At 34.2% G+C, this 25,786-nt stretch overlaps 1 protein-coding gene across 15 annotated transcripts in view; it reads right to left on the bottom strand.

Annotated features, from left to right (window-relative positions):
• ccdc178 (coiled-coil domain containing 178) overlaps positions 1 to 24,240 on the bottom strand; it is a 76,888-nt gene extending 52,648 nt beyond the window's left edge. For 8 of the 15 annotated variants that reach the window (XR_015525306.1, XR_015525307.1, XM_087310094.1 and 5 more), the window contains exons 1-12: positions 24,077 to 24,240; positions 23,667 to 23,733; positions 21,794 to 21,927; positions 19,861 to 19,916; positions 19,563 to 19,639; positions 15,871 to 16,062; positions 14,176 to 14,396; positions 11,430 to 11,572; positions 8,578 to 8,731; positions 5,807 to 5,902; positions 3,320 to 3,456; positions 369 to 552 (exon numbers count right to left, since the gene is read on the bottom strand). Coding sequence is in view for 9 of the 15 variants with exons in the window: in XM_087310094.1 (XP_087166220.1) it covers positions 369 to 552; positions 3,320 to 3,456; positions 5,807 to 5,902; positions 8,578 to 8,731; positions 11,430 to 11,572; positions 14,176 to 14,396; positions 15,871 to 16,062; positions 19,563 to 19,639; positions 19,861 to 19,916; positions 21,794 to 21,927; positions 23,667 to 23,724 (1,452 nt within the window). In the remaining 6 variants the exon portion in view is untranslated. Of the gene's footprint in view, positions 1 to 196; positions 553 to 3,319; positions 3,457 to 5,806; positions 5,903 to 8,577; positions 8,732 to 11,429; positions 11,573 to 14,175; positions 14,397 to 15,870; positions 16,063 to 19,562; positions 19,640 to 19,860; positions 19,917 to 21,793; positions 21,928 to 23,666; positions 23,734 to 24,076 lie in introns of all 15 variants that reach the window. The other 7 variants (XR_015525311.1, XR_015525309.1, XR_015525310.1 and 4 more) reach the window with 4 other exon arrangements.
• Between the last annotated feature and the right edge of the window lie 1,546 nt (positions 24,241 to 25,786).

Below are 25,786 nucleotides of genomic sequence, written 5' to 3'. Positions count from 1 at the left end.
CTTGGGACGGTACAAAAAATTCCTAACAAAAAGCTGAAAAATATTCCATGCACATAAATTATATACATTCATTCACTTTTCTGGCTCTTAAAATGCTACTTTTTCACTAATTGAGCTCTCTAGTGCAGTTTCCCAACACTATTCCTAAAGACACACCAACAGTGCACATTTTTAACTTCCCCCTAATCAAACACACCTGAATCAACTAATCAGAACATTAAAAGAGACTCCAAAACCTGAAGTGAATGGGTCAGATGAGGGAGACATCTAAAATATTTACAGTTGGTGAGCCTCCAGGAACAGGGTTGGAAACACTGCTGCTCTAATGAACTGTTCTACAGATCTGAAGAGCACATGTGCCCTCATACCCTGTTCCTCAGCTCCTCCAGAAAGGTCTGGCGCTCCAGACGCTCCAGCTCAGCTTTAGTGTCTGAGTGTTCATGGGAAACCTGCTGGAGTTCTTCTTTAACTGGTTTCCACTGCTTCTCGCTCAGACTGATCTTCAGCTTGATGTGCTCATGATCCATCGCTAGCTTTCTTACAGCCTGCTTGCTAAAAACAACGTCATAAAGCACAGTCAGTCCCTTGAGATGTACAGAGAGCAAACCAACAGCAGCCCACTTACAAAAAACTCTTACTCAGCATTCAGCATATTTCACAAGTGGAAATGAAAATGCCCTGAATATATGACAACCAAGGTTAGTCATACTAGTTATTAGATATTTGCATGCTGTACCTTGAAAGCAGTGTTTGTGATTTGATTATTGTGCTAAACCCTTTTATATTTTCATGGTTAATTAATTTTCATTCATTTATTTTTCTTCTGCTTAGTCTCTGATTTATTAGGGGTCACCACAGCAGTATGAACTGCTGTAAGGTCCAGCCAGGTAGTCCAACGACGGTGTCTACTGGTGGATGAAGGTTCACTGCTTGTTTGGTCTTTCTAGCGCTTGGGCGTTTCTGTGTGGAGTTTGCATGTTCTTCCTGCGATCGTGTGGGTTTCCTCCAGGTGCTCCTGTTTCCCCCACAGTCCAAAGACATGCGGTTTAGGTGAATTGGGTAGGCTAAATTGTCCGTAGTGTATGAGTGTGTGTGTGTGTGAATGTGTGTGTGTGGCTGTTTCCCAGAGATCGGTTGCGGCTGGAAGGGCATCTGCTGCGTAAAAACTTGCTGGATAAGTTGGCGGTTCATTCCGCTGTGACAACCCCGGATTAATAAAGGGAATAAGCCAACAAGAAAATGAATGAATTAAATTGGTAGTCTTTGGATGTGTGTGAATGCGAGTCTGTATGTGTGTTTCCCAGTACTGGGTTGCAGCTAAAAGGGCATCCGCTGTGTGAAACATATGCTGAATTAGTTGGCACTTCATTCCGCTGTGGCGACCCCTGATGAATGAAGGAACTAAGGAAATACTCGCACTATGCTTTCCGAACCGTGCCCAGGCCCATTTCCCGGATCGTTTGAAAAGTGTGAGTGCTCTGAATCGAGCTCAGGCATGGTTCAGTTGGCCGGCCCAAGCCCGGTTGGAAGAGGTGTGCCAGAGAGCGTTTCACTTGGGCTGTGGCGCAGTATGCTAGTAGTGTGAGTGCAAAGCGCGCCTAAGCCCGAAATTGAAGTGGAGACGGTACTTTTATGGGACTGTTTTATACGGATTTATTAATCATTCTTACTGTTTAATAAATGCAAACTGTCGTAATTTATTAAAGACGCAAACCCCTCACTGCACGACAGCTGCACCTTCAGCAAACCTCCTAATACCTGCAGCACGAGGACTTTTATGATTATTTATGAGCGTTAAAACTGGCTGATCTGTTCTGCGAAATATTTGACTGCGTGTTACCACATCCCAAATGACTAAAACAATATAATGATATAAAGAAATGTTCGCTGTGCTGAGCGAGAGCGCTTCTTTTCTTAAACCGAACAACACATCATCGATGACAAAAGCGTGCTCAGGCTCGAATGTAATGTGAGTGCGGGCCGTCGGGAGAGACGGGAGGTGGGACAAGCGTGCTTTGGCCCAGTTCAATGCAATTTTACATAGTATGAGTATTCCCTTAAGCCTGGTTTATACTTCTGCGTCAAGTGATCGGCATGACCCACGGCGCAAGCCTTGTGTGTAGCCGTGCAGTTATACTTTTATGCGCTGTTTCTGCTGCTCTGCAATATACTTCCGAAACGCTTGCTGGCAATGGGTATTTATGTTACTCTGTGTCAATTTCTTTGCTGGTGTTTCATTTTTTTCGGAATGCTTCCTTAATGTACAAGTGGCTCAAACTCGATTATTCAGAGGTGAGAACTGGCGGATGTGCAACAACTTTAATCATGAGGTAAACACAATACAGCAGTCTCCACCCGGAGCTCCTTCACCAACCAATCACAGAGCTTGCTCTACGCGTACGTGTTACATTTTTTGAGAGGTGCGCGTCAACGTCGCCAACGGCAAGGAGCTATGCGTTCACGCATAGGCTGCGCCGTAGCATACGTGTGCGCTTGATATAGTATAAATCAGCCTTTAGTGTTAGTACGCTCTAAGCTGAAGGAAAAGGAGTGAATGTAAAGTCTTCCACATTCACAGAAAATAGCCTTTGCTTTGCCAAATAATGTGGAAAATGGTCTGTTTTAAACATTGCATTGGTTTGTCAACTGATGTCCAATGCAAAACCTTAATTTGAAGCAAAGCCAGTGGAGAATCATTGTAAGTACATGCAGTGGTGCTGCTTCACAGCATTTTAATTTTAGCAGCCGCACACACACACCTACACATTTTTAATGAAGTGGAATTAGAGTTGTTGCCTGATTTGATGACGTGATCTGCAGGAACACAGATTCAGTGTTGATAATTAAAGAATCCAACACTCACACAACAGACCAATGAACCGCAAGACGTTTATAGCACATTTCTCATAGTGCCGTTGTCACTGGAGTCCCCGTCTACAACAGGGGATCCAGTGCTGATTTATAAGTTCTTCGTCAGGTTGGGAAGAATCACTGTGTATGTAGATATGATCGCATGTCACAGTTTTTCATGATGTGCTAGTCTAAACAGCATGAATAACACGACTGTTGTGTGTGTTTGAAAACATATGGTCTTCACAGATAGTATGGAGGAGATGCCATTTGTTGTTGCCATACCATGGACAATTTAGAGAGGAAGCAACAACTATGGACCGTTTTTCATTTGGATTTCATTTTCTGCAAAAGTATATTGGTTGTTGTTAGCATTACTCAATACAATCTGGTCATTTTTCATGAGTTTTTTTTGCAAAGGAATGCAAACACATTTAATGTCCACCAGGAAAACAGTTTTGAAACAAACCTTTGGTAGGTCTTTCTCTTGTAGTCTTCAATCTTGAATTCGAGCTCTTTGTTCTGGTCTCGTAGGGCTGATAAGTCAAATCTCTTTTGGCTTAAGACCGCATCCAATTCAGACATCTTTTCATTACTTTCAAGTTTCTGATGAACACAGTAAAACCCATTATTTACACTGCCTTCATTAGTAGCTGTGAATACTTAAACAGGGTTTCTGCAGGTTTCAACAAGTCAAATTTAAGACCACTACGAATGAAATTTCAGACTTACGCAGGGCTAAATGCTAAGGATTTTTCCTAATGGCCTAGTTATAGTTATTTCTAAGTATAGAGAGTGTCCTCACCAGGTAGTACCTGGAGAACTTTTTAAGCAAATGTTATTTTAAGGTAGATAATTGAATCAAATTGGTAATTTAATGAATAAAACTTTTGTTACAAGTTTTATTGAGCTGAATTGTTGGTGATTGGATGGCTGTTGGCCCGATTGGGTAGCTTTACATCAGCAAAGGAAAATGAATAGCTGTTTATAATGACCTAAAACACAATATTTCAGGAAATGTAAGTGTTTAGAAGACCCTGTGGACTCCCTGTAAAGTACAGTTTTCAATTTCTATATGTTTAAGCAACAAAACCAGATTGATTTTATTTGGAATTCTTTGCATGTGCGTCAGAACATCATATTTGAGGTTTTTTTTTCTTTTCTGAGCAAAACATGAATTACTAACATTCATTGTTCCTATAAGTTATAAAAATCAACTCAATAAAAATTATTTCAGGCCTATCTAGATAAATTGAAGATAATAAAATCCCATTTAAGACCATATAAATAACTTTTCAGAAATTAAAACATTGGTAATGTGTTGTGAAATGAATATACTGTTTAAGTCAGAATTATTAGCCCCCCTTTAATTTTTTTTTCTTTTTTAAATATTTCCCAAATGATGTTTAACAGAGCAAGGACAATTTTCACAGCATGTCTGACAGTATTTTTTCTTCAGGAAAAATCGTATTTATTTTATTTAGGCTAGAATAAAAGCGGTTATTAATTTTTAAGATGCATTTTAAGGTCAAAATTATTAGCCCCTTTAAGCTATTTTTTTTCCCAAAGTTCTGCCGAACAAACCATTGCCAAATTGCCCTATCCTGCCTAGAAGTGTCTTGAAAAATATCTAGTCAATATTATTTACTGTCATCATGGCAGATATAAAGTAAATCAGTTATTAGAAATGAGTTATTAAAACTATTATGTTTAGAAATGTGTTGAAAAAAATCTCTCCGTTAAACAGAAATTGGGGAAAAAAATAAACAGGGGGGCTAATAATTCTGACTTCAACTGTATACGTGTATACATTGGGGAAAAAAGTATTAAACGCGTCTTTTTTCTTTTTTTTTTTCTGGGAAAAAAATATTCCAACAGAGCTGTTGACATGGATTTTGGTAAAAATTCAATCAACACAAATATAAAGATTAAAAAAAATTGTTCTGTGTAATGATGTAATGAAATGATGCAAGGAGAAAGTACTGAACTACTGAAATTAATTTAATGATATATATAAAAGGCTTTTTTGGTGATGGCAGCTGAAAGACGCCTCTCATGTGGAGAATAAAGTCACATGCAGAGCTCAGGTTTGAGTTATATATATATATATATATATATATATATATATATATATATATATATGTGTGTGTGTGTGTGTATATATAAATATTTTTTTCTTTCTTTTCTTGAATGACTTGATTTTTTAATTTTTTTTAAATAAATATTTTATTAATCATGCTTATTTTAATTTCTAGACAACACAATATATATATATATATATATATATATATATATATATATATATATATATATATATATATATATATATATATATATATATATATATATATATATATATACACACTGAAATAACCTGATTTTCAATCACAACAAAATAAAAATCTAAAACAAACATCATTTTACTGAAAGCCATACCTAATGAACTGAGGATTTTAAATAGTCCATTATTTTTTTCCATAAATGTATATAAAATAAAATTATTTACTGGAATAAAAAAATCTCCTGATTGTTCTAGCGCATAAGCATTTTTTTCTTACCTATAATTTATTTCATACTTCAATAATGTCGCGCATTGATGAACACTAAAACACCACACAGCACCACCTACGGTCAAACCCCGTTTCTCTCCAGTGGTAAAACTTTCTCAACTTTCTGAACTCTGTTGTTGCAGAACACCATCAAAATGGCTAGAAATACACATTTAAAAAGGAATAAACAAACTGCTAGGAAACAAGTGATCGCTCCGCGGCTCATTCGCTCAAGCGTAGTGTAATTGTGAAATCAGGGCTCAGACAAAATGGAGGCTCTAAGAGAATAAACACGGCAGATCAGAGCAAGGAATTGTGGGCCTTTCCTGCCCTCCAGAGGACGCAAGGGTTGACATCACCAGCACGGCTCATAATTTCACCTGATTTATATCTGCTGTATTACTTACGTATGCTTGGATCTGCTTTTGAAGCTGCACTACTTCATTGTTCTTTAGCTTTAGCATCTCTTCTTTGTCAGCCATTTGTGCTTTTAATGTGCCAACCTAAAAAAAAGATCAATGAAATTTGCATTCAGTGGAGTATTTGTAGATAAACGGCAATATTACAGTAAAAGTGAACACATTCTAGTTATTTTTACATACAGTAAGATACAATGAAATTTGTTAGGTAGTTCTCAGAATTCAACAGCATTAAGGGAATATAAGAATAAACAAACAATAGAAATAATTGCATTTAACAATACACCCACAAGGTATATTCAGTTGAAATTGTAATTATTTTTCAAATAGTACCCAAGTGCTGTTTAACAGATATTTATTTTCTGCAAAATTTTAAACGTAATAATTTTAATAACTCATTTTTGATAACTAATTTCTTTTGTCTTTGCCGTGATGAAATCATATTTTACCAGTTATTTTGTAAGATACTAGCATTCAGCTTAAAGTGCAAATTGGCTTAAGTTAATTAGGCAAGTCATTATACCACACTTGTCTGTTCAGTAGTTTTTCTTAAGAAGGATAATAATATTCACCTTCACCCAAGCAGTTTTGTTTATTTTTTAAATATGCATTATTAATTGCAGCCAAAATGAAAGAAAAAAAACTTTCTCCAGAAGATAAATGTAACTTTATTTGTATAGCGCTTAATTATTGTTTCAAAGCAGCCTTATAAAAGGTTCACATTATTGCATTACAATCAAATTATTGTACATTTAATTGTAACTTTAACTTACAGGGCTTAACATTAACACCCGCCAACCCGCAAAATGCGGGTGAATTTCAGCTTTGGCGGGTTAGACAGACTTTTCCACTAGCCACTATATATATATATATATATATATATATATATATATATATATATATATATATATATATATATATATATATATATATACACACACACACACACACATACACAGTTGAGGTCAGAATTTTTAGCCCCCCTTTGAACTTTTTTCTTTTTTTAGATATTTCCCAAATATTGTTTAACAGAGCAAGGAAATTTTCAAAGTAAGTCTGGTGATATTTATTTTTTGGTGAAAGTCTTATTTATTTTATTTCAGCTGTAATAAAAGCAGTTTTTAGTTTTTTAAAAAACATTTTAAGGTCAAAATTATTAGCCCCTTTAGGCTAAATTTTTTCGATAGTCTACAGAACAAACCATCATTATACAATAACTTGTCTAATTACCCTAACCTGCCTAGTTCACCTTATTAACCTAGTTAAGCCTTTAAATGTCACTTTAAACTGTACAGAAGTGTCTTGAAAAATATCTAGTCAAATATTATTTAATGTTATCATGGCAAAGACAAAATAAATCAGTTATTAAATGAGTTATTAAAATTATTATGTTTTAAAATGTGTTGAAAAAATAATCATGGAGACTAATATTTCTGACTTCAAGTGTATAAATATATAACATTAACCTGCAGTTTTATAGCACATACATCGAGGAAAACAAGTATTGAACAAGTCATGTTTTTTCCTGGGAATAATAGTTCTAAAGGAGCTGTTGACATGGAATTAAACCAGATTTTGGTAAAAACCATGACAATACAAACATATAAATAAAACAAAACAATAAAAAATCTGAATAATGAGTTCTGTGTAATTATAATAGAATGACACAAGGGGAAATACTGAACCACTGAAATGTATTTAATACTTAAAAAGCTTGATTGTTCTGTGGGTCTCGTCCATCAAATCTGATCTTTATTTTTTATTTTATATTGAATTCAGGTCAGGTGATTGGCTGGGCCATTCTTCGCCTTAATTTTCTTTCTCTGAGAGTTTGAAACCTTGTCTTGCTGGAATGTCCATTCTGGTTTCAACTTTATCATCCTGCTAATGTAGATGTTGAACTGGAGCAGCTAATATTCATTTACTATGAGGAAGGGAAGAAGGTCAACCCGTGCTCATTGTGGAAACGTAGCCCCGCGGACGTTTCTACGGACCGCGATTTACGTCCCAGGACCGCTGTGCGCGTTTTTCGCGTCTCGGGCGCCTCTCGGAAGCGCACGCTGTTCGCACCCGCGCCGCGAAAAGCCGCCGGATCGGCCGACTCGGCCGCCCTCCTCTTCCTCCTCCTCCTTCCCGCAGCGTTCGCTCGAAAAAAACTAAACGCGGCCTTACGTACCTCCGGCCACGTAAATTGCGGTCTCCAGAAACGTCCGCGGGGCTACGTTTCCAGAATGAGCTTGAGTTGAAGAAGGTTGTTGAACTACTGAGAGATTTCAGCTGCTGTCTGGGCTTTCACTGCCTTTCAAACTTTCCTTTCTTCATGTGTTCAATACTTTTTCTCTGTGTCATTTCATTTTATTATGCATAACTTAATTTGTAAACTAATTAGATTTTTCTTTGCACATGTGCATTTCTTTGGTTGTTACAAACATCCAGGGAAAATTTAAAGTCAACGGCACCTTTAGAAATATGTTTTCTGAGAAAAATGATGCCGTGTTCAATACTTATTTTACCCACTGTAGGTGATGTTTATATGTAAATGTTTAAATGCTGGATAAGTTGGCGGTGCATTCCGCTGTAGTGGCCCCTGATTGATAAAGCGACTAAGCCGAAAAAATAATTAATGAATGAAAAAAACTGTATATGCTGAACCATCAATATTGTAAATAATATTAATACTGTCGAAAAAGGATAGTATTCTCTTTACTACCAAAAATAAAAAATAAATGTAATATTGTGTGAGCAAAATAAATACTGACTTGATCATTTACGTCTCTGTCCTGCCTCTCAAATTGGCGCATCTCTTTCACTAAAGGTTTGATTTGCTCGTCTTTCAGTGTTATTTTTTCGACAATCTCTTTCATTTCCATATGAAACGTCTCACACTGTGACTGCAGCTGCTGTAACTCACTCCTGTAAACACACAAACAGAAACTGTGTCATTCCCTGTAGTCCACATTCACATCAATTCAGATTACAGATGGAGAGGAAACTCTGATCAGTTCTGTCAGTTTTTCACGAACATCTACACACTACAAAATGTGCTTTTCTTCCTTCTGATTTGATTTGAGTTTTCTTTTTTTTAAACAAAATCTAAAAACATTATTTGAACTCATTGACAGATTATTTTGATTCTTTTAAGGAAAAAACTCACTTCATTTTAATTTATTACAATACAGCTGAAGTCAGAATTATTAGATCTCCTGTTTATTTCCCCCCCCCCCCTACCCCCCCCCCCCCCCCCCCGCCGATTTATATTTAACGGAGAGCAGATTCTTCTCAGCACATTTCTAAACATAATAGTTTTAATAACTCATTTCTAATAACTGATTTATTGTATCTTTGCCATGATGACAGTAAATAATATGTGACTAGACATTTTTCAAGACACTTCTATACAGCTTAAAGTGACATTTAAAGGCTTAACTAGGTTACTTAGGTTAACTAGGCAGGCTAGGGTAATTAGGCAAGTTATTGTATAATGATGGTTTGTTGTCCGTAAAATGGTGTTTAAAAAATAAAAAACTGCTTTTATTCTAGCCAAAATAAAACAAATAAGACTTTCTCTAGAAGAAAAGATATTATCAGACATACTGTGAAAATTTCCTTGCTCTGTTAAACATAATTTGTAATGTTCATCAAAATTCAGAGGGGTTAATAATTCTGACTTCAACTGCACTGTATCTTTAAACAAAATCTAAAATTATTATTTCACCCCATTGGCAGAATATTTAGCTTATTTTAAGCAAAGACTCAATTAATCTGAACTTATTTAAATAACTTTAAACAAAATCAAAACATTTTCCCAGAGATGTGTTGCTGCTGGAAGGTCATGCGCTGTGTAAAACATATGCAGGATAAATTAGCGGTTCATTCTGCTGTGGCGACACCAGATTAATAAAGAGACTAAGCTGAAAAGAAAAAATGAATGAATGAAAATCAAAAATTATTATTTGACCCCATCTGCAGATTATTTAGCTTGTTTTAAGGGAAAACTCATTACATTTTGACATATTATTTCTGAAAATAAGAGGATTCTAAGAAAAAGGTAAATCAAATGCTTCTTTATTTTAAGAAATTTTAGATGTATTTGCAGTGAATTTATAAAAAATATATATATTTTAGGATGTTTAATTAGTTTTTAACACCAGAACTTTCAGGATACCCTAATTTGTTTTCAAAGATTAAATATGAATCTAACAAATGAATATCCAACAAATATGGATCTAAAGCTGGATATTTTTAGAGATAAAACTTGTTTTTTTATTGTTTGACTTTCGACCACTAGAGTCAAAATCTATTATTTTCTGATATACAGTTGAAGTCAGAATTATTAGCCCCACTGAATTATTCGCCCCCAATTTCTGTTTAAAAGAGAGACTTTTTCAACACATTTTGAAACATAATAGTTTTATTAACTCGTTTCTAATTACTGATTTATTTAATCTTTGCCATGATGACAGTAAATAATATTTGACTAGACATTTTTCAAGACACTTCTATACAGCTTAAAGTGACATTTAAAGGCATAACTAGGTTTATTAAGTTAACTAGGCAGGTTAGGGTAATTAGGCAAGTTATTGTAAAACAATGGTTTGTTTTGTAGAATATCGGAAAAAAAATAGATTGAAAGGGCTAATAATTTTGATCATAAAATGGCTTTTAAAAAATAAAAACTGCCGAAATAAAACAAATAAGACTTTCTCCAGAAGAAAAAATATTATCAGATGTGCTGTGAAAATTTCCTTGCTCTTTTAAACATAATTTAGGAAATATTACAAAAAGAAGTAAAAAAATCAAAGGGGGCTTTTAATTCTGACTTCAACTGTAAATATCTAATTCTGATAATAAATACCAATACACAAACTTACAATTATCAATTTAGAGATATTTTAATTTCACTGACAACCATGGACTCTGCAATTCAAATGAAATTCATTTGAAGTAGATCAGTATTCTGTTATTGTTTTATTATTATTTTAACTAAACAAATCTTAGGATGTAATAACATATAACAAAAATCATTACCTGTATTCATATTCAAAGCCTTTACATATACAGTATGAAAAGAAATGTAAGCTGCCATCTGCAACGCATGTATTCAAATTGACTATTATGTTTGTGTTTTAGAATAAAACAATATATCATAAAATATACACGTTTTATACATTCTAGATACACATATACATCCAATAAACGTACAATATATACATTTTACAGTCATGTATTGTTGTTTTTTCAACAAGGCTATTTAATAATTGTTAAAACAACTTCCTTTTCAATCTCTATTGAGAAGGGTGATTTTAAACATCATCTGCCTGTTCTGCATGTGCAGCATTAAGAAATATAAAGCAATTCTGTTTGTAAATGTAGGACAAAAGTATGTTAAAATAGCCTGAACTATGATTTACAGACTGTCTCACATGAGTAAATCATGTAAAAAAATTATTATTTTTGTGCAACATAATTTTGATGTTAATATTAAACCTTCCTAAAAATCATGCATTGTAATTAGACTGAAAATTTGATTGAACAGCGTTTTAGTGACACCTTCTGTCTGGTTTGATATAACATGAGTGAACTGAAAAATAATTGATGAAAACGGACTCACTGTTTGTCACTTATATGATTTCGGATGATTTCCATTTCTTTGTTCATGTGCTCTTTCTCAATGTCTGCATTCATTTCCTCTGCTTTAAGCTCCTGATAAAGACTCTGCAGCTTCTCGGAGATGTCTGAAAATGTCTCATAGGCCTAGAAAAACATTTGTTAAACAGATTTTATTAATTTAAACATCAGGCATGGTCTGAAATGAAGATCATATTTCATAACAGAACTCAATAGTGCAGTTTTAAAAGTAAAAAAACAAAGAAGACAACTTCAGAGGTCATTAGGTCAAGTTAAAATTTAACTTATTATTATAATTATAATTTATTAATTATAACTTATTTCAACTTAAAATATAGAGTTGTAAACATGATGAAAAAAAATATTTTTAAATAAATAAATAAATAAAAGAGTTGACTGGGTGCCACAATATGACTAAAAAGTACACAATTGATAATGACTGTAAATAATATTTGACTAGATTTTTTTCAAGACACTTCTATACAGTTTAAAGTGACATTTTAAAGCTTAACTGGGTTTATTAGGTTAATAAGGCAGGTTAGGGTAATTAGTTATTGTATAATGATGGTTTGTTCTGTAGACTCTCAAAAAAAATATAGCTTAAAGGGGCTAATAATTTTGACCTGAAAATTGTGTTTAAAAAATTAAAAACTGCTTTTATTTTAGCTGAAATAAAACAAATAAGACTTTCTCTGGAAGAAAAAATATTATCAGAAAAACGGTGAAAAAAATACTGTTAAACATCATTTGGGAAATATTTAAAAAAGACAAAAAATTCAAAATGGGGCTAATAATTCTGACGTTATATATATATGTATATATAAATATATGCTGAGTATATACACACACACATATATATTCATTCATTTTTTTTTTCGGCTTAGTCCCTTTATTAATCTGAGGACGCCACAGCGGAATGAAATGCCTGCTTATCCTGCATATGTTTTACGCAGCAGATGCCCTTCTAGCTGAAACCCATCACAGGGAAACACCTATACACTCTCATTCACACACATACACTACGGACAATTTTAGCTTAACCAATTCACCTGTACCGCATGTCTTTGAACTTGTGGGGAAACCGGAGCACCCGAAGGAAACCCACGCAAACGCAGGGAGAACATGCAAACTCCACACAGAAATGCCAACTGACCCAGCCGAGGCTCGAACCAACGACCTTCTTGCTGTGAGGCAACAGCACTACCTACTGCGCCACTGCGTAGCACCGCATATATATGTATACTGTATATACACACAGTGCTCAGCATATTTGAGTACACCCCTCACGAATATCTCATTTAAATAAATAATTTCTATAGGAAGCTAAACAGTATTATATTTGTGCATATACATTAGACTGGTCAGTACTAATCCCAAATCTGGAGCTTATCAAACAAAATAACTCATGATAACGATCCAAAATTAGTACACCCAAATTTATATGTGGGCGAGGCAGTGGCGCAGTAGGTAGTGCTGTCGCCTCACAGCAAGAAGGTCGCTGGTTCGAACCTCGGCTCAGTTGCCGTTTCTGTGTGGAGTTTGCATGTTCTCCCTGCCTTAGCGTGGGTTTCCCCCACAGTCCAAAGACATGCGGTACAGGTGTATTGGGTAGGCTAAATTGTTCGTTGTGTGTGTGAATGTGTGTGGATGTTACCCAGAGAATGGTTGCAGCTGGAAGGGCATCCACTGCGTAAAAACTTGCTGGATAAGTTGGAGGTTCATTCCACTGTGGTGACCCTGGGTTAATAAAAGGGACTAAGCCGACAAGAAAATGAATGAATGAAATTTATATGTTAGGGAAAAATATTAAATAAAAAATGTAAAAAGAGCAAAATTCAGGAGAAACAACATTTTGGTGACATTTTGTAGTTTTTTTTCCTAATATTTAGCATGAATTGAAATGTATCTTCTTTCTATTTCTAAAGATGTTTGATGACTACAATATTACTTTAACAAATCTATTTGTTTAATAAATCTAAAGAGGTATAAAATCTCTTCCACATAATAGTAAGCATAGTTTATTAATAATTTGTTACTGTTTAATTTTCCTAATTTAATTTGGAAACAAATGAAGCCAATTGGCTATTTAAAAAACTAAATAGGAAAGCTTCAATCTGTTGTCTCAAACAAAACAGTTAATGCTAATTTGTTTTAATTCTTATATATTCTGTTTTCATTTTTATTTAGCTTTTTTTTTTTTAAATCAAAAATTTTGTTGACATTTTGTAGTTTTTTTTTCTAACATTTAGAATGAATTGAAATGTATTTTCTTTCTATTCCTAAAGACTAAAGATGTTTGATGACTAAAATATTACTTTATTAAATCTATTTGTTTAATAAATCTGTTTTGTTTAAACGCACCAAAATATAGGATCATCATTCAATAAGAATTTGATAAAAATATTAATTTCCAAAATGTTAATAAAATGACAAAATTATTAAAATGGCAAAATTACTATAATAAACTAAAAAATATAGAAAAATTATAAGCTTATTAACAATCCAAAAGGACTTTGCTTTCTACATCGAAGAAATCCATTAACATTATAAATACATAAAGAGGAAAAATCATCCCTAGAGCAACTGGGTGCTCACCCTTGCACTCAATCTAGCACAGTCTGAACTCTTTTAGTCAGGCCGACATTCCTCTTTCTTCTTTGGGTTGTGTCTTATTGATTCCCGGGCCTCTAAACAAGCCAACAAACAAGCATTAGAGTAAACACACACACCTCGGCCAGTGCAGTTTGGATCTGCTGGATGATTTCTCTCTCCAGCTGGAGTCTGTGGTGCGCGAGCGGGCCGTGTTTCCTCATGAAATCGATCTCCTCCTTTAGCCGTGGGTTCAGCACCTCCGCCAGGGTCAGTCTGTCTCTCACCTGCGGCAGCTGATCTCTGCTCATTTTCAGCTGCAGTGTCAATTCAGCGAGGTCTGTGCTGCAGGCTTCACGCTCTGACGGTGCAAACAGAACATAGACAGGTGAAAAAAGTCAAGGACGGGCCGCTGTTTTTGGTGAATGCACTTTTTTAAAGATTCCATAACCATTTTTTTAGGCTTTTAGTCCATGTTTGTTAGATTGTTAGGAGTTATTTAGATGCTTGTGCACTCCTAAAAGTTAAAACAAGATAGTTTTTAAATTATTTAAATGAATTCATTATGATGAAATGTACAGTTTTGCTATTCCCCCAAAAAAGGAGGATGCTGTTTGTTTGTATTGTCAATTATAAAGTTAAAACGCTAGGTATAAAATCTCTTCCACATAATAGTATCAATAGTTTATTAATCATTTGTTACTGTTTAATTTTCCTAATTTAATTTGTAAACAAATGAAGCCAATTGGCTATTTAAAAAATAAATAAATAGGAAAGCTTCAATCTTGTTGTCTCAAACAAAACAGTTTATGCTAATCTATATGCTAATCTATGCTAATAATAAGTCTTATATATTCTGTTTTCATTATATATTCTGCTTTTATTAACATAAAGTTTTAATTCTAAAAATTATTATAACTGTAATTTACACTACAAAACATTAAAACATGAAAATAAATAATTAAAAAGACAACAAAAAACCAAACAATATGTAATCATTTTAATTTTAACTAAAAGTATTGAAGTTTTTTATTTAGCTGATATTTTTATATTTTTCTTTCCAATAATGCAATTAATGTAATTGATTATTAATATTTTTTTAGATTTAATTAACAATAGCAACACTGCAACTAAGACAAAACCATTTTAAAAGCCATTTAATGATGTTTTTTAAGCATTTTTAATAAATGTACTAAATAAATCTACCTAATACATATAAGTACACCCCTCACAAATCTTTAAATTCATATTTTAAACAAGAAGCTTTAAAATATTATTAATTCATTTACTTTCTTTTCAGCTTAGTCCCTTTATTAATTAGGGGTCACCACAGCGGAATAAACCGCCTACAATATTATATGTGTCCATATACATTAGATTAGTCAGTATTAAAGCCAAATCTGGAGATAATTGAACAAAATAGCTAACAATAATGGTCCAAAAACTAGTACAGCCAAATAATTATGTTATAGAGAAATATTAAATATAAATTAAATTACAAAAATATGTAAAAATTTAGTTTCAATTTTGTAATTGTTTAATTTTTTTTGTACTCAGTTATATTGAACACTTTATATATTTATATACTGTATATATATTGAGCTATTTTATAAATGTATACTAAATAAAAGTTAATTCCGCTGTGGCCACCCTGGATTAATAAAGAAAATGAAAATGAATGAGTTTGTACCTTATGTCCTCGTGATAGAAAAGAATATATAAGAATATAATAAAGTAAAATATAATACAACCTTTATTTCCACATTACTGTAAATGTTAGTAGAAGCAGAAACTGTCAAGACCCATTGCAAGTTATGACTGATATCCAGTCTGACCTTTCTTCATTTCAACAGGAAACTCGTTCTGCTTCCAGACACAAAGACTGTTCAGCTTCTCTAAAAGTTTCTTGGCTTTCTCCTTTTCTTCCAGTATAGCTTTCTCTGCATCTCTCCTGTCCTGTTCCAGACGCTCCACCAAACTCATCACATCCATCAGGACGTCTGCAGTGTCTGTCCACATTCCACTCTCTGTGTACAATACAAATACTCACAATTCAAAACACAACAACCAGAGCTTTAGCAAGCTAAAAAATATTCATGTTGAGGTTTGCTCAAATTTCATTATTTATTTAGATAATGCTGTTTATAATATAAAGCGCATTACTAACAATAATGCTAAATATAAGCATGTTTCTAAACATGTTTAAGTATAACAAATAGGGAAGTTCTCAGCAAAACTAATAATAATAGTAACAGCACAAAGAAATGCATTCATTTTTCCTTCGGCTTACTCTCTATTTCAGAGGTCACCACAATGCAATAAACCAGCAAATATTCGGGTATGTTTTCCAAAGCGGATGCCCTTCTAGACGCAAATCAGTACTAAAAAAACACACATATACAAACCCACTCATACACCAAGACCAATTTAGTTTTACCAATTCACCTATAGTGCATGTCTTTGGACTGTGCGGAAAACCAGAGCACCTGGAAGAAAACCCCGCCAACACGAAGAGAACATGCAAACTCCACACAGAATTGCCAACTGACCCAGCTGGGACTCGAACCAGTGACCTTCTTGCGGTGAGGCGACAGTTCTAACCACTAAGCCACCGTGTTGCCCCCAGAGAAATTCAAATTTTATCAAAAGAATTTTTGAAACTTTTATTATACTTATACTATATTATGTTACTGACAATTATACTGAAATCAGTGTAAAAATGTATTTACATCAGCAAATGACAAAACCAAATAATATTTTGCACTGGTGTGGAACACACTCAATGTTTAATTATGCTGTATCCACCTATACGCTGTCAAAAAATGCTGGGTTCCACAATTCCTTCATGTTGTCCCAACACAAATCGATTAAGTTAACTTATTCGTTTTTACAATTTTAAGTGGATTGAACAAAAAGATTTAAGTTGTTGAAAAAATCTTAAGAAATGTCGGCGCAATAGCCTAGTGGTTAGCGTGCTGACATATGGTGCAATAGCACGTCAGGGCGTCGTGAGTTCGAATCCCGGCTCGACGACATTTCCCTACCCCACCCCCCTTCTTTCTCTCCCAACTCGCCTCCTGTTTCAATGCTGTCCTATCTAAAAAAAAGGCCACAAATAAATCTTAAGAATTGTGTTGTTTCAACTCATTTTAAATAAGTAGTCTAAACAAACAGCAAAAGTAATTTATTTGAATGTAGTAAGTTAATGTAAGCTAACTTTATTAATCCCCATGGGCAAATTTCTTTGTAATATTGTCACCTTCAGGTGTTTAACACAAAACATAGGACATCATAATACATGGTTTCTGCAGGTTTAATCAAGTCAAATGTAAGACTTGTTAAAACCCTTTTAAGACCCTTATGAATGAAATTTTAGACTTATACAGGGCTCAACACTAATGATTATTTCTAATGGCCCGCCAATCGATTTTTTATTTTGCTAACCACAAAAAAAAAAAAAGTAATTATTTCTTAGTGATGTGTCAGAACTCTAGTTGTATACACTTTATTCAACATAATATTTCTTTTTTTATGTTAAGTTTAACATTGTTAAAAGTATATTTATTGTGGAGGCAATTCCATAAATAATCGTAAATATATATTTGTTGACATTTGGTCCAAATTGATTGAGTATAACTTCTATTCAACATAATGCATTTCTGTTATAAAACCTTAAGTTTTATGTCTATTTATAACTATTATGTCTACTCCCTTCTGTAAATATTTTTGTATGAATGGAAGATAACATAAAGGGATAAACTGCTCCGTTATTATCGTGAGGAACTGTGTAATTGTTTTTAGTTTTCTTTTCCTGATTTTATTGAGATGGATTGTTGGTGATTGGATTGATGCCGATCTGATTGGGTAGCTTTACTTGGACAAAGGAAAATTAAGACCTGTTTAAATTAAATTTGAGATTTTAGTGAATTTAAGACTTTTGAAGGCCAAAAATTTTGTTTTTAAAATGTAAGACATTTTGAGACTTTTTAAGACCCTGCAGACACCCTGTAATACAACATTCATAGAAGGTTTATATAAAAAACTACTACAACAACAACAACAGACCAGCTGACTTGAAAATCATATCGCTTGTACGATAAAGGACAACTTTGCCCTGTTCTTTAAAACGTGAGGCACAGAGTCTTCATCCCAATGGCAATAATTCAAGTGTGGAGATGAGAAGATGTTTTGAATCAGACATGATTCTTCCTGCTTTTCTATATGCAGCTCAACAGAAGGCAATAGTTTGTCTTTTTGTAATTTTTTTAGTTGGTTCAATTCATTTTAATAACACAGTTGATGCTGATGTAATGTTAGCCTGTGTCCACACTAATTTATTTTCGTTTGAAAGCACTTATTTTTCTCTCTGTTTTGGCTTTCCGTGCACACTGAGATGACGTTTATGTGAAAATGCTCCCCAAAGTGAATACATTTGAAAATGAGGTTTTTGTGTCGCAGTGTGGACTGTGAAAACGGAGGCTTTGCAAAACAATGATGTATTTTAGTCACGTGATGCAGTCATGTGACCAATTCAGCTAACATGGTGAATGACATTGTTTTGTATGCTTTACATTTTAACAGCTTTATTAAAGTAGTGCCTCTCTTCAAAGGACACCAAATGTGTACGGTAAGCTGTTGTTGCAGCGACGAAAATTGTGATATTCTGCCGCAACGTTTCAAAGAGATGGAAAGTAAATAAACGGCAGGCTGACACAGGTAAAAGCATGTTATGTCCGTGTGAATGCACAGTACATGAACAAAACCATTTTCCAACCCAAGCTCATTCTGGAAACGTAGCCCCGCGGACGTTTCTGGAGACCGCGATTTACGTGGCCGGAGGCACGTAAAGGCCGCGTTTGGTTTTTTTCGAGCGAACGCTGCGGGGCGGGCGGTGTGGCGCCGCTCTACCCCTCCTCTTCGCGCTCGCCGGCCGACGGCTCGCCTCCAAGTGGAGGGCTTTCCCGGAGGCCCCGGAGGAAGAGCCGGAGCCGGTCGCGGTGGACGAAGACCGGGATCGAGTCTGGGGAACAGCAGGTTCCGGAAATCAGGTAAGACGAAAAACGGAATGCGAAAAATAAGGGCGAAAAAACGCGGGTTCCGAAAAAGCGGTCGAAATCGAAGACAAGGGCTTTTGCTTTTTTTTTTTTTTTTCGATCCGGCGGCTTTTCGCGCGAGAACGGCGCGGGCGCAAACGCCGCGCGCTCCCGAGAGGCGCCCGAGACGCGAAAAAGCGCGCACAGCGGCCTCTCGCAGATCCGCGAAAACAAAAAAACGCTCGAATACGTACCTCCCGGGACGTAAATTGCGGTCCGCAGAAACGTCCACGGGGCTACGCTTCCACAATGAGCCCGGGTTGCCGTTTTCAGTCGTTGTTGTGTGGACGTGGAGCGTTTTTATTTAGCTGTATTCAGTCCAAGTTTCAGAATATTAGTATTACTGAATATAATACTTTAAAACCCCAAAGCAACACAATTTAAGTGCACATTACAGCAAAATAATAAAAATGGGAATTCAAGACTGTCATTACCTCGTGCATTAAGCCCCATGCCTTCAACACACAGATCTGTGCTTGTTTCTGCATTTCCGCCTTCAGTAGAAACACATCTTAAACACAAATGCAAAATACAGCATTTATTTAGCTAGTCTTTAATAGTAATGTATTATTAATTGAATGAAAACTATTTTCTAATGATATGTTACATATAGACCACATCCTGTATAATGCATAAACCCATACAGACTGCTGACCATAAGATTTATCTTACAGGAAAATGGTTACTATTGATGTATGTGATGTGGAAAATCTATAATGCTTTATGGCTCACTTCCAAATGATCCTGTGGCTGTTTTCATGTGCAGTTTCATGCTGAGCATTATCACCCTACAAGTTAAGAGACATTCATTATTCATTCATAAGGCCGAGAAGAACATGTGATTCAGTGTACAGTATGTACAGCAACTATTAACCTGTTTACACCTACAGTAGTGCTTTTCTGATTTGACATATTCTTCTGTCATTTTCCTTCGACCAACTGAAATGCCAACTGACCCATTCGGGACTCAAGCCAGCAACTTTTTGCTGTGAGGCGTGTTGCCCCATTTTACACACTAACACTCCCAAATAAGCTCACATACATTCAACCAAATGAGCTTTACACTACAAAAGCAAACTCATCAAATGCACTTTTGCTTACCTCTGGAAGTGGTTAAAAGTAGACAAGTTAAAAATATTTCAATGTTTAGTGTGATCAAATTGATAAAAACACATCTCATTCAGCATTTTTTGTGCTGAGCAATGATAAATCTCAATGAATCTCATCTAAAACAAATGTACTGGAAACACTTTTGTCTATTACCAATTCTCACTATTAAGTACTTGCTTTTTATATGCGTATTAATAAGATATTGGCTTTATTAGTATTATTCTACATCCCTAATCCTACATAATATCCTAATCCTACTACTACTTTGCTAACTATTAATAAGCAGAGAAATGTACCTTACAAAACAGTGTAAGCAAAGTTTATATTTATTTTAATGTAAAAATTGAGCCTGCCTTAATATTTTAAGTTGAATCAGATTAACTTAACAAGCAACTTCATGTTACATTAACTAAACTGACTTAAAAGTCAAAGTTTGAGTATAAATAACTTTAAAAATTAAATTGAACTTAAGGTAAGTTAACATGAAAACATGCTGTCATTAATTTTCCATCATATTTTTTCAGTGTACAGTATATGTGTGTACTGTGTATACTAAACATAAACATGTATTTCTATTTACATTTATGTCTAAATTTGAGAATGTGTTTATTTTTTTTAGATATATATTAATACAATAAAATGTTATAGTTTAATTTAAATTAAAAATGTAAATAATACAAATTTAAAATTAACTTTACAAGCCGTTTCAACCTGAACATCAATTAAACTAACTTAAAAGTCAAAGTCACGATATATTTAAAATAACAATAAAAATAACTTTAAAATGTTGTCATGAGTTTTTGATTATATAATTTGTTTCCTAGTGTTTGGGTGTGCACGATTTATATACTGCAACGAGTGGTTATTTGAGTTACTGTTTCCTTTCTATAAGCGCAAACCAGTCAGGCCATTCTCTGGCATCAACAAGTCATTTGCGCCCACAGAACTGCCGCTCACTGGATTTTTTTCTCTTTTTCAGACCATTCTCTGGAAACTCTAGATATGGTTGTGCGTGTAAATCCTAGTAAATCAGCAGTTTCTGAAATACTCTGACCAGCCTGTCTGGCATCAACAACCATGCCACATTCAAAGTCACTTAAATCACCTTTCTTCCTTATTCTGATGCTCGGTTTGAACTGCAGCAGATCGTCTTGACCATGTCTACATGCCTAATTGCATTGAGTTGCTGCCATGTAATTGGCTGACTAAAAATTTGCATTAACGAGCAGTTGGACAGGTGTACCTAATAAAGTGGCCGGTAAGTGTATTATATTGTACTAGATCATTTAAAAACCAAAGAGTAAACAAAGTGAGTTCATTTATATAATAAATATTTGATCATTTAATTTAATCATACATATACATAACATACATATTACATATGTAAAAACTGACTTCTATTTTGGATGTAGATAATTACTGCACAGCAAAATAATTTTGTATTATTATTATTGCAGCTAACAGTCTTAACTCTAAGAGCAAAATTGACCAATGAGTTTAATCCATGTGCTTTACTTGTATTGCATCAACAGAGATCATCTAAATGAATCTATACCTGCTGACCCCAGCTGTCTAGTTTGCTCTGCAGTTCCTGTATGTGAAACACTACTTTGTTCACACACGGTGTTGGAGTGTTAACCAGAGCGCAGCTGCGACGCCTACTGGAGCAAACCGTCTGCTGCTCTCCCTCTGAAACACACAAATGACTGTAAAACAGACTCAAATCATCTTATATTACACCCTTTATTCTGAAAACAACAGGACATCTCTGTTTTCATGTCCATAAACTCAGCTAATTTAATGCGAAACAGCATATTTGATTAAAAAGACTGGACATTTAATTAGTCATGTGGAGAATGATGAAATAATATGAATAAGGGTGTAACATTAGATTTCATATTAGAATTAGGGCAAAATATGTTTAGTGGATAGTGATATTACATATTGTGATGATTATATAATGATTCACTCTGTGAAAGATTCAGTTGTGAATTTTGCATCAAATATGGCAAACCTGAAATACTTGAACATCAGTATCGCGTTGGGAAAACTCTAGATAGTTGCTAGGGTGTTCAGAGTAATTGGTAAGGATTTCCAATGCAGTTGTTAGGATGTTCTGAGTGGTTGCTAGGTGGTTGCTACAGTGGTAATCATTAATTATTAAAAATAAATGACATAATTTAACATGACACTGTTATCAACTAAAACGAGAAAATGTTTTATTTGTTTTTCCCATTCATTTACGAGACTGTATTTCATTCATTCATTCATTCATTTATTTTCCTTCGACTAAGTCCCTTTATTCATCAGGGGTCGCCACAGCGTAATGAACCGCCAACTTATCCAGCATATGTTTTACACAGCGGATGCCCTTCCAGTTGCAGCCCAGTACTGGCAAACATCTATGCACACTCATTCACACACCTTCACAACAGCTAATTTAGTCTTCACATAGAAATGCCAACTGATCCAGACGGGACTTGAACCAGCGACGTTCTTGCTGTGAGGTGACAGTGCTAACCACTGAGCCACCGTGTCGCTGATAGTCTACAAAACAAACCATCGTTATACAATAACTTGGCTAATTACCCTAACCTGCCTAGTTAACCTAGATAAGCCTTTAAATGTCACTTTAAGCTGTATAGAAGTGTCTTAAAAAATATCTAGTCAAATATTATTTACTGTCATCATGACAAAGATAAAAAAAATCAGTTATTAGAAATAAGTTATTAAAACTATTATGTTTAGAAATGTGTTGGAAAAATCTGCTCACTATTAAACAGAAATCGAGGAAAAAAATAAAATGGGGACTAATAATTCAGGGGGGCTAATAATAACACACACACACAGTTTAAAAGAATATATTATGTATGTTTGTAGGAATAACCAAAATTTCTTGGTTATTTTTGGCTTGGGTGAGTCAACAATTATCATATTAAGTAAAGATCATGTTCCATGACAACATGCTTTAAATACTTTAAATACTACTTTTAAAAAATAATAATTTCTGAGTTGTAATTGGTACATTACTTATAGTTTGGACAACTTAAAAGTTTATTTTGTTCAGTATTTAGATTTTGAAACCTCATATTTAATCATTTCAAACAGAAGCATCTTGGAAAAAAATTGTCTTATGCCAAAAAAAAAACATACATCAATTGATTTTTATTTATAAAAAAATTATTTATAATTAAATTATAAATTATAAATAAAAAAATTATATATATAAACATGAATATGAATGTCAATTCCACAAAAATCGACCCTTATGACCGTTTTTTGTGGTCACGAGAACTTTTATGGCATCAATCATGTGCTTCTCAGTACGCATAATTGTTTGCAAATATACATAATTTAATGAATCCCAAACTCTTTCCATATATTTACACGTTTACAAAATAGCATTTATAAACCATGTAGGACTTTACCTGGTAAGAATGCTGCTTCACTTGAAGAAAACTTGAGTAACTTTATATCAGGCATCATTTAAGAAATCTATGAAAATCAAAATCAGTGACTGAATAAATCAATCAATCAGTAAACAATCAATGAGTAATCAATCAACCAATCAGTGTTAGCATTACAACTAATGCTTAGCTGTTGTACTTAGATATTATTATCAATAATATTTAAAGAATATGGAAAACATTAACTTCATATTGTATTAATAAACATATTTGTGCCAATGACATGAAGCAAAACAGCTTTACCTACAGTCTGAACGAAATAAATAAGTTAATTAGTAATGAACGCTAGGTTTAAACGGTTAACCATCCTATGAGCTGCTGACTAGAGTCACACAGCAGGTTTGACTGTGATTCACGCTCTCAGTACTTACATTATTCACTTCTAAAGCGCAGAAGGTTCAGCCACGACTGATATTTATGTTATACGTGAGCCATCGAGAGCGATATGATGAATGTTGACACATATCTCGGCATCGTGTCACGTCGCGGCCTGTTTCATACTTTGTTTCCAGACCTCCGCTTTCACCGGGCGCGCGCGGTTACTAGGCAACAGGAAGGCCTTCATTCACCGCAGACACAATAGACACAACTGAGAAAGTGGAAAAGAAAAAAAACAAAGCCTTTCAGGGTGAGGAGGGTTTGATGTTGAATGGCGAACACAATCACGCATTAAGTTTATGCTGGGTCTGCCTGATGTAAACTTTCAGGACACGTTGCACTAGTTATAAAAAAATTAATAAAAACTATTAAGAGAAAATATATGCACAAAAAAAAAATATATATATATATATATATATATATTTTTTTTTGTGCATATATTTTCTCTTATATAATACTATATATATATAATATATATAGTTGTTGTAATAAAAAAGAGAACATATGCACAAACAATAGGATGTTAAATTAATTTTCGAAAATTAATTAATGAATAATTTAAGTCACATCAAACAAGATATAATGCTCGTTGTGATATTTTTATTTTATTTTATTATTTTCATCATTTAATCATTAAAATTATAAAATACACTTACCGGCCACTTTATTAGGTACACCTTACTAGTACTCCCTGGACCCCATTTTTGCACTCAGAACTGCTTTAATCCTTTTGCTTTATGACATGGTGTGTGACATGTGTTTTCCTGCTGAAAGTAGCCATCAGATGGTGGGTACGCTCTGGTCATAAAGGGATGGACATGGTCAGCAACAATACTCAGGAAGGCTGTGGCGTTGACAAGATGCTCAATTGGTACTAATGAGCCCAAAGTGTGCCAAAAAAGATCCCTCACACCAGTACACCACCCCCACCAGCATGAACTGTTGATACAAGGCAGGTTGGATCCATGCTTTCATGTTGTTAATGCCAAATTCTGACCCGACCATATAAATTTTGCAGCAGAAATGGAGACTCATCAGAGCAGGCAACGTTTTTCCAATCTTCTATTGTTCAATTTTGGTGAGCCTGTGTGAATTGTAGCCTCAGTGTCCTGTTCTTAGCTGACAGGAGTGGCACCTAGTGTGGTCTTCTGCTATTATAGCCCATCTGCCTCAAGGTTGGACGTGTTGTGTGTTCAGAGATGCTTTTCTCAGTTGTGAGTGCTTATTTGATTTACTGTTGCTTTCTATCAGCTAGATCCAGTCTGGCCATTCTCCCCTGACCTCTGGCATTTGCGCCCACAGAACTGCAGCTCATTTGATATTCTCTCTTTTTCAGATCATTCTTTGTAAACCCTATAGATGGTTGTGCGTATTAGATCATTTTAGAACCAGATTAAACAAACAAAAAAATAGAAAATAGAAAAAAATGTAATAAATTGATACTATCTAAACCAATATAATCATAATAAATGTTTAATATATGATATAAATATAACATGAAAACACTTAAAATGCTGACTACAGTACATATATATATATATATATATATATATATATATATATATATATATATATATATATATATATATATATATATATATATATATGAGCAATTCCGTGCAAATGTCAACCTTGCCATAAAAAGTTTTCAACAAAATACGAAAACCATTTCTGGGTTTTTTGTGCAAGTATTTTACAGTACT

The sequence above is a fragment of the Danio rerio genome, chromosome 24 (assembly GCF_052040795.2).
Source record: "Danio rerio strain M-AB ecotype USA chromosome 24, GRCz13ab, whole genome shotgun sequence".
Taxonomy (NCBI): domain Eukaryota; kingdom Metazoa; phylum Chordata; class Actinopteri; order Cypriniformes; family Danionidae; genus Danio; species Danio rerio.
Note: the sequence above shows the minus strand (reverse complement) of the source record. Positions and strands in the feature narration are given on the sequence as shown.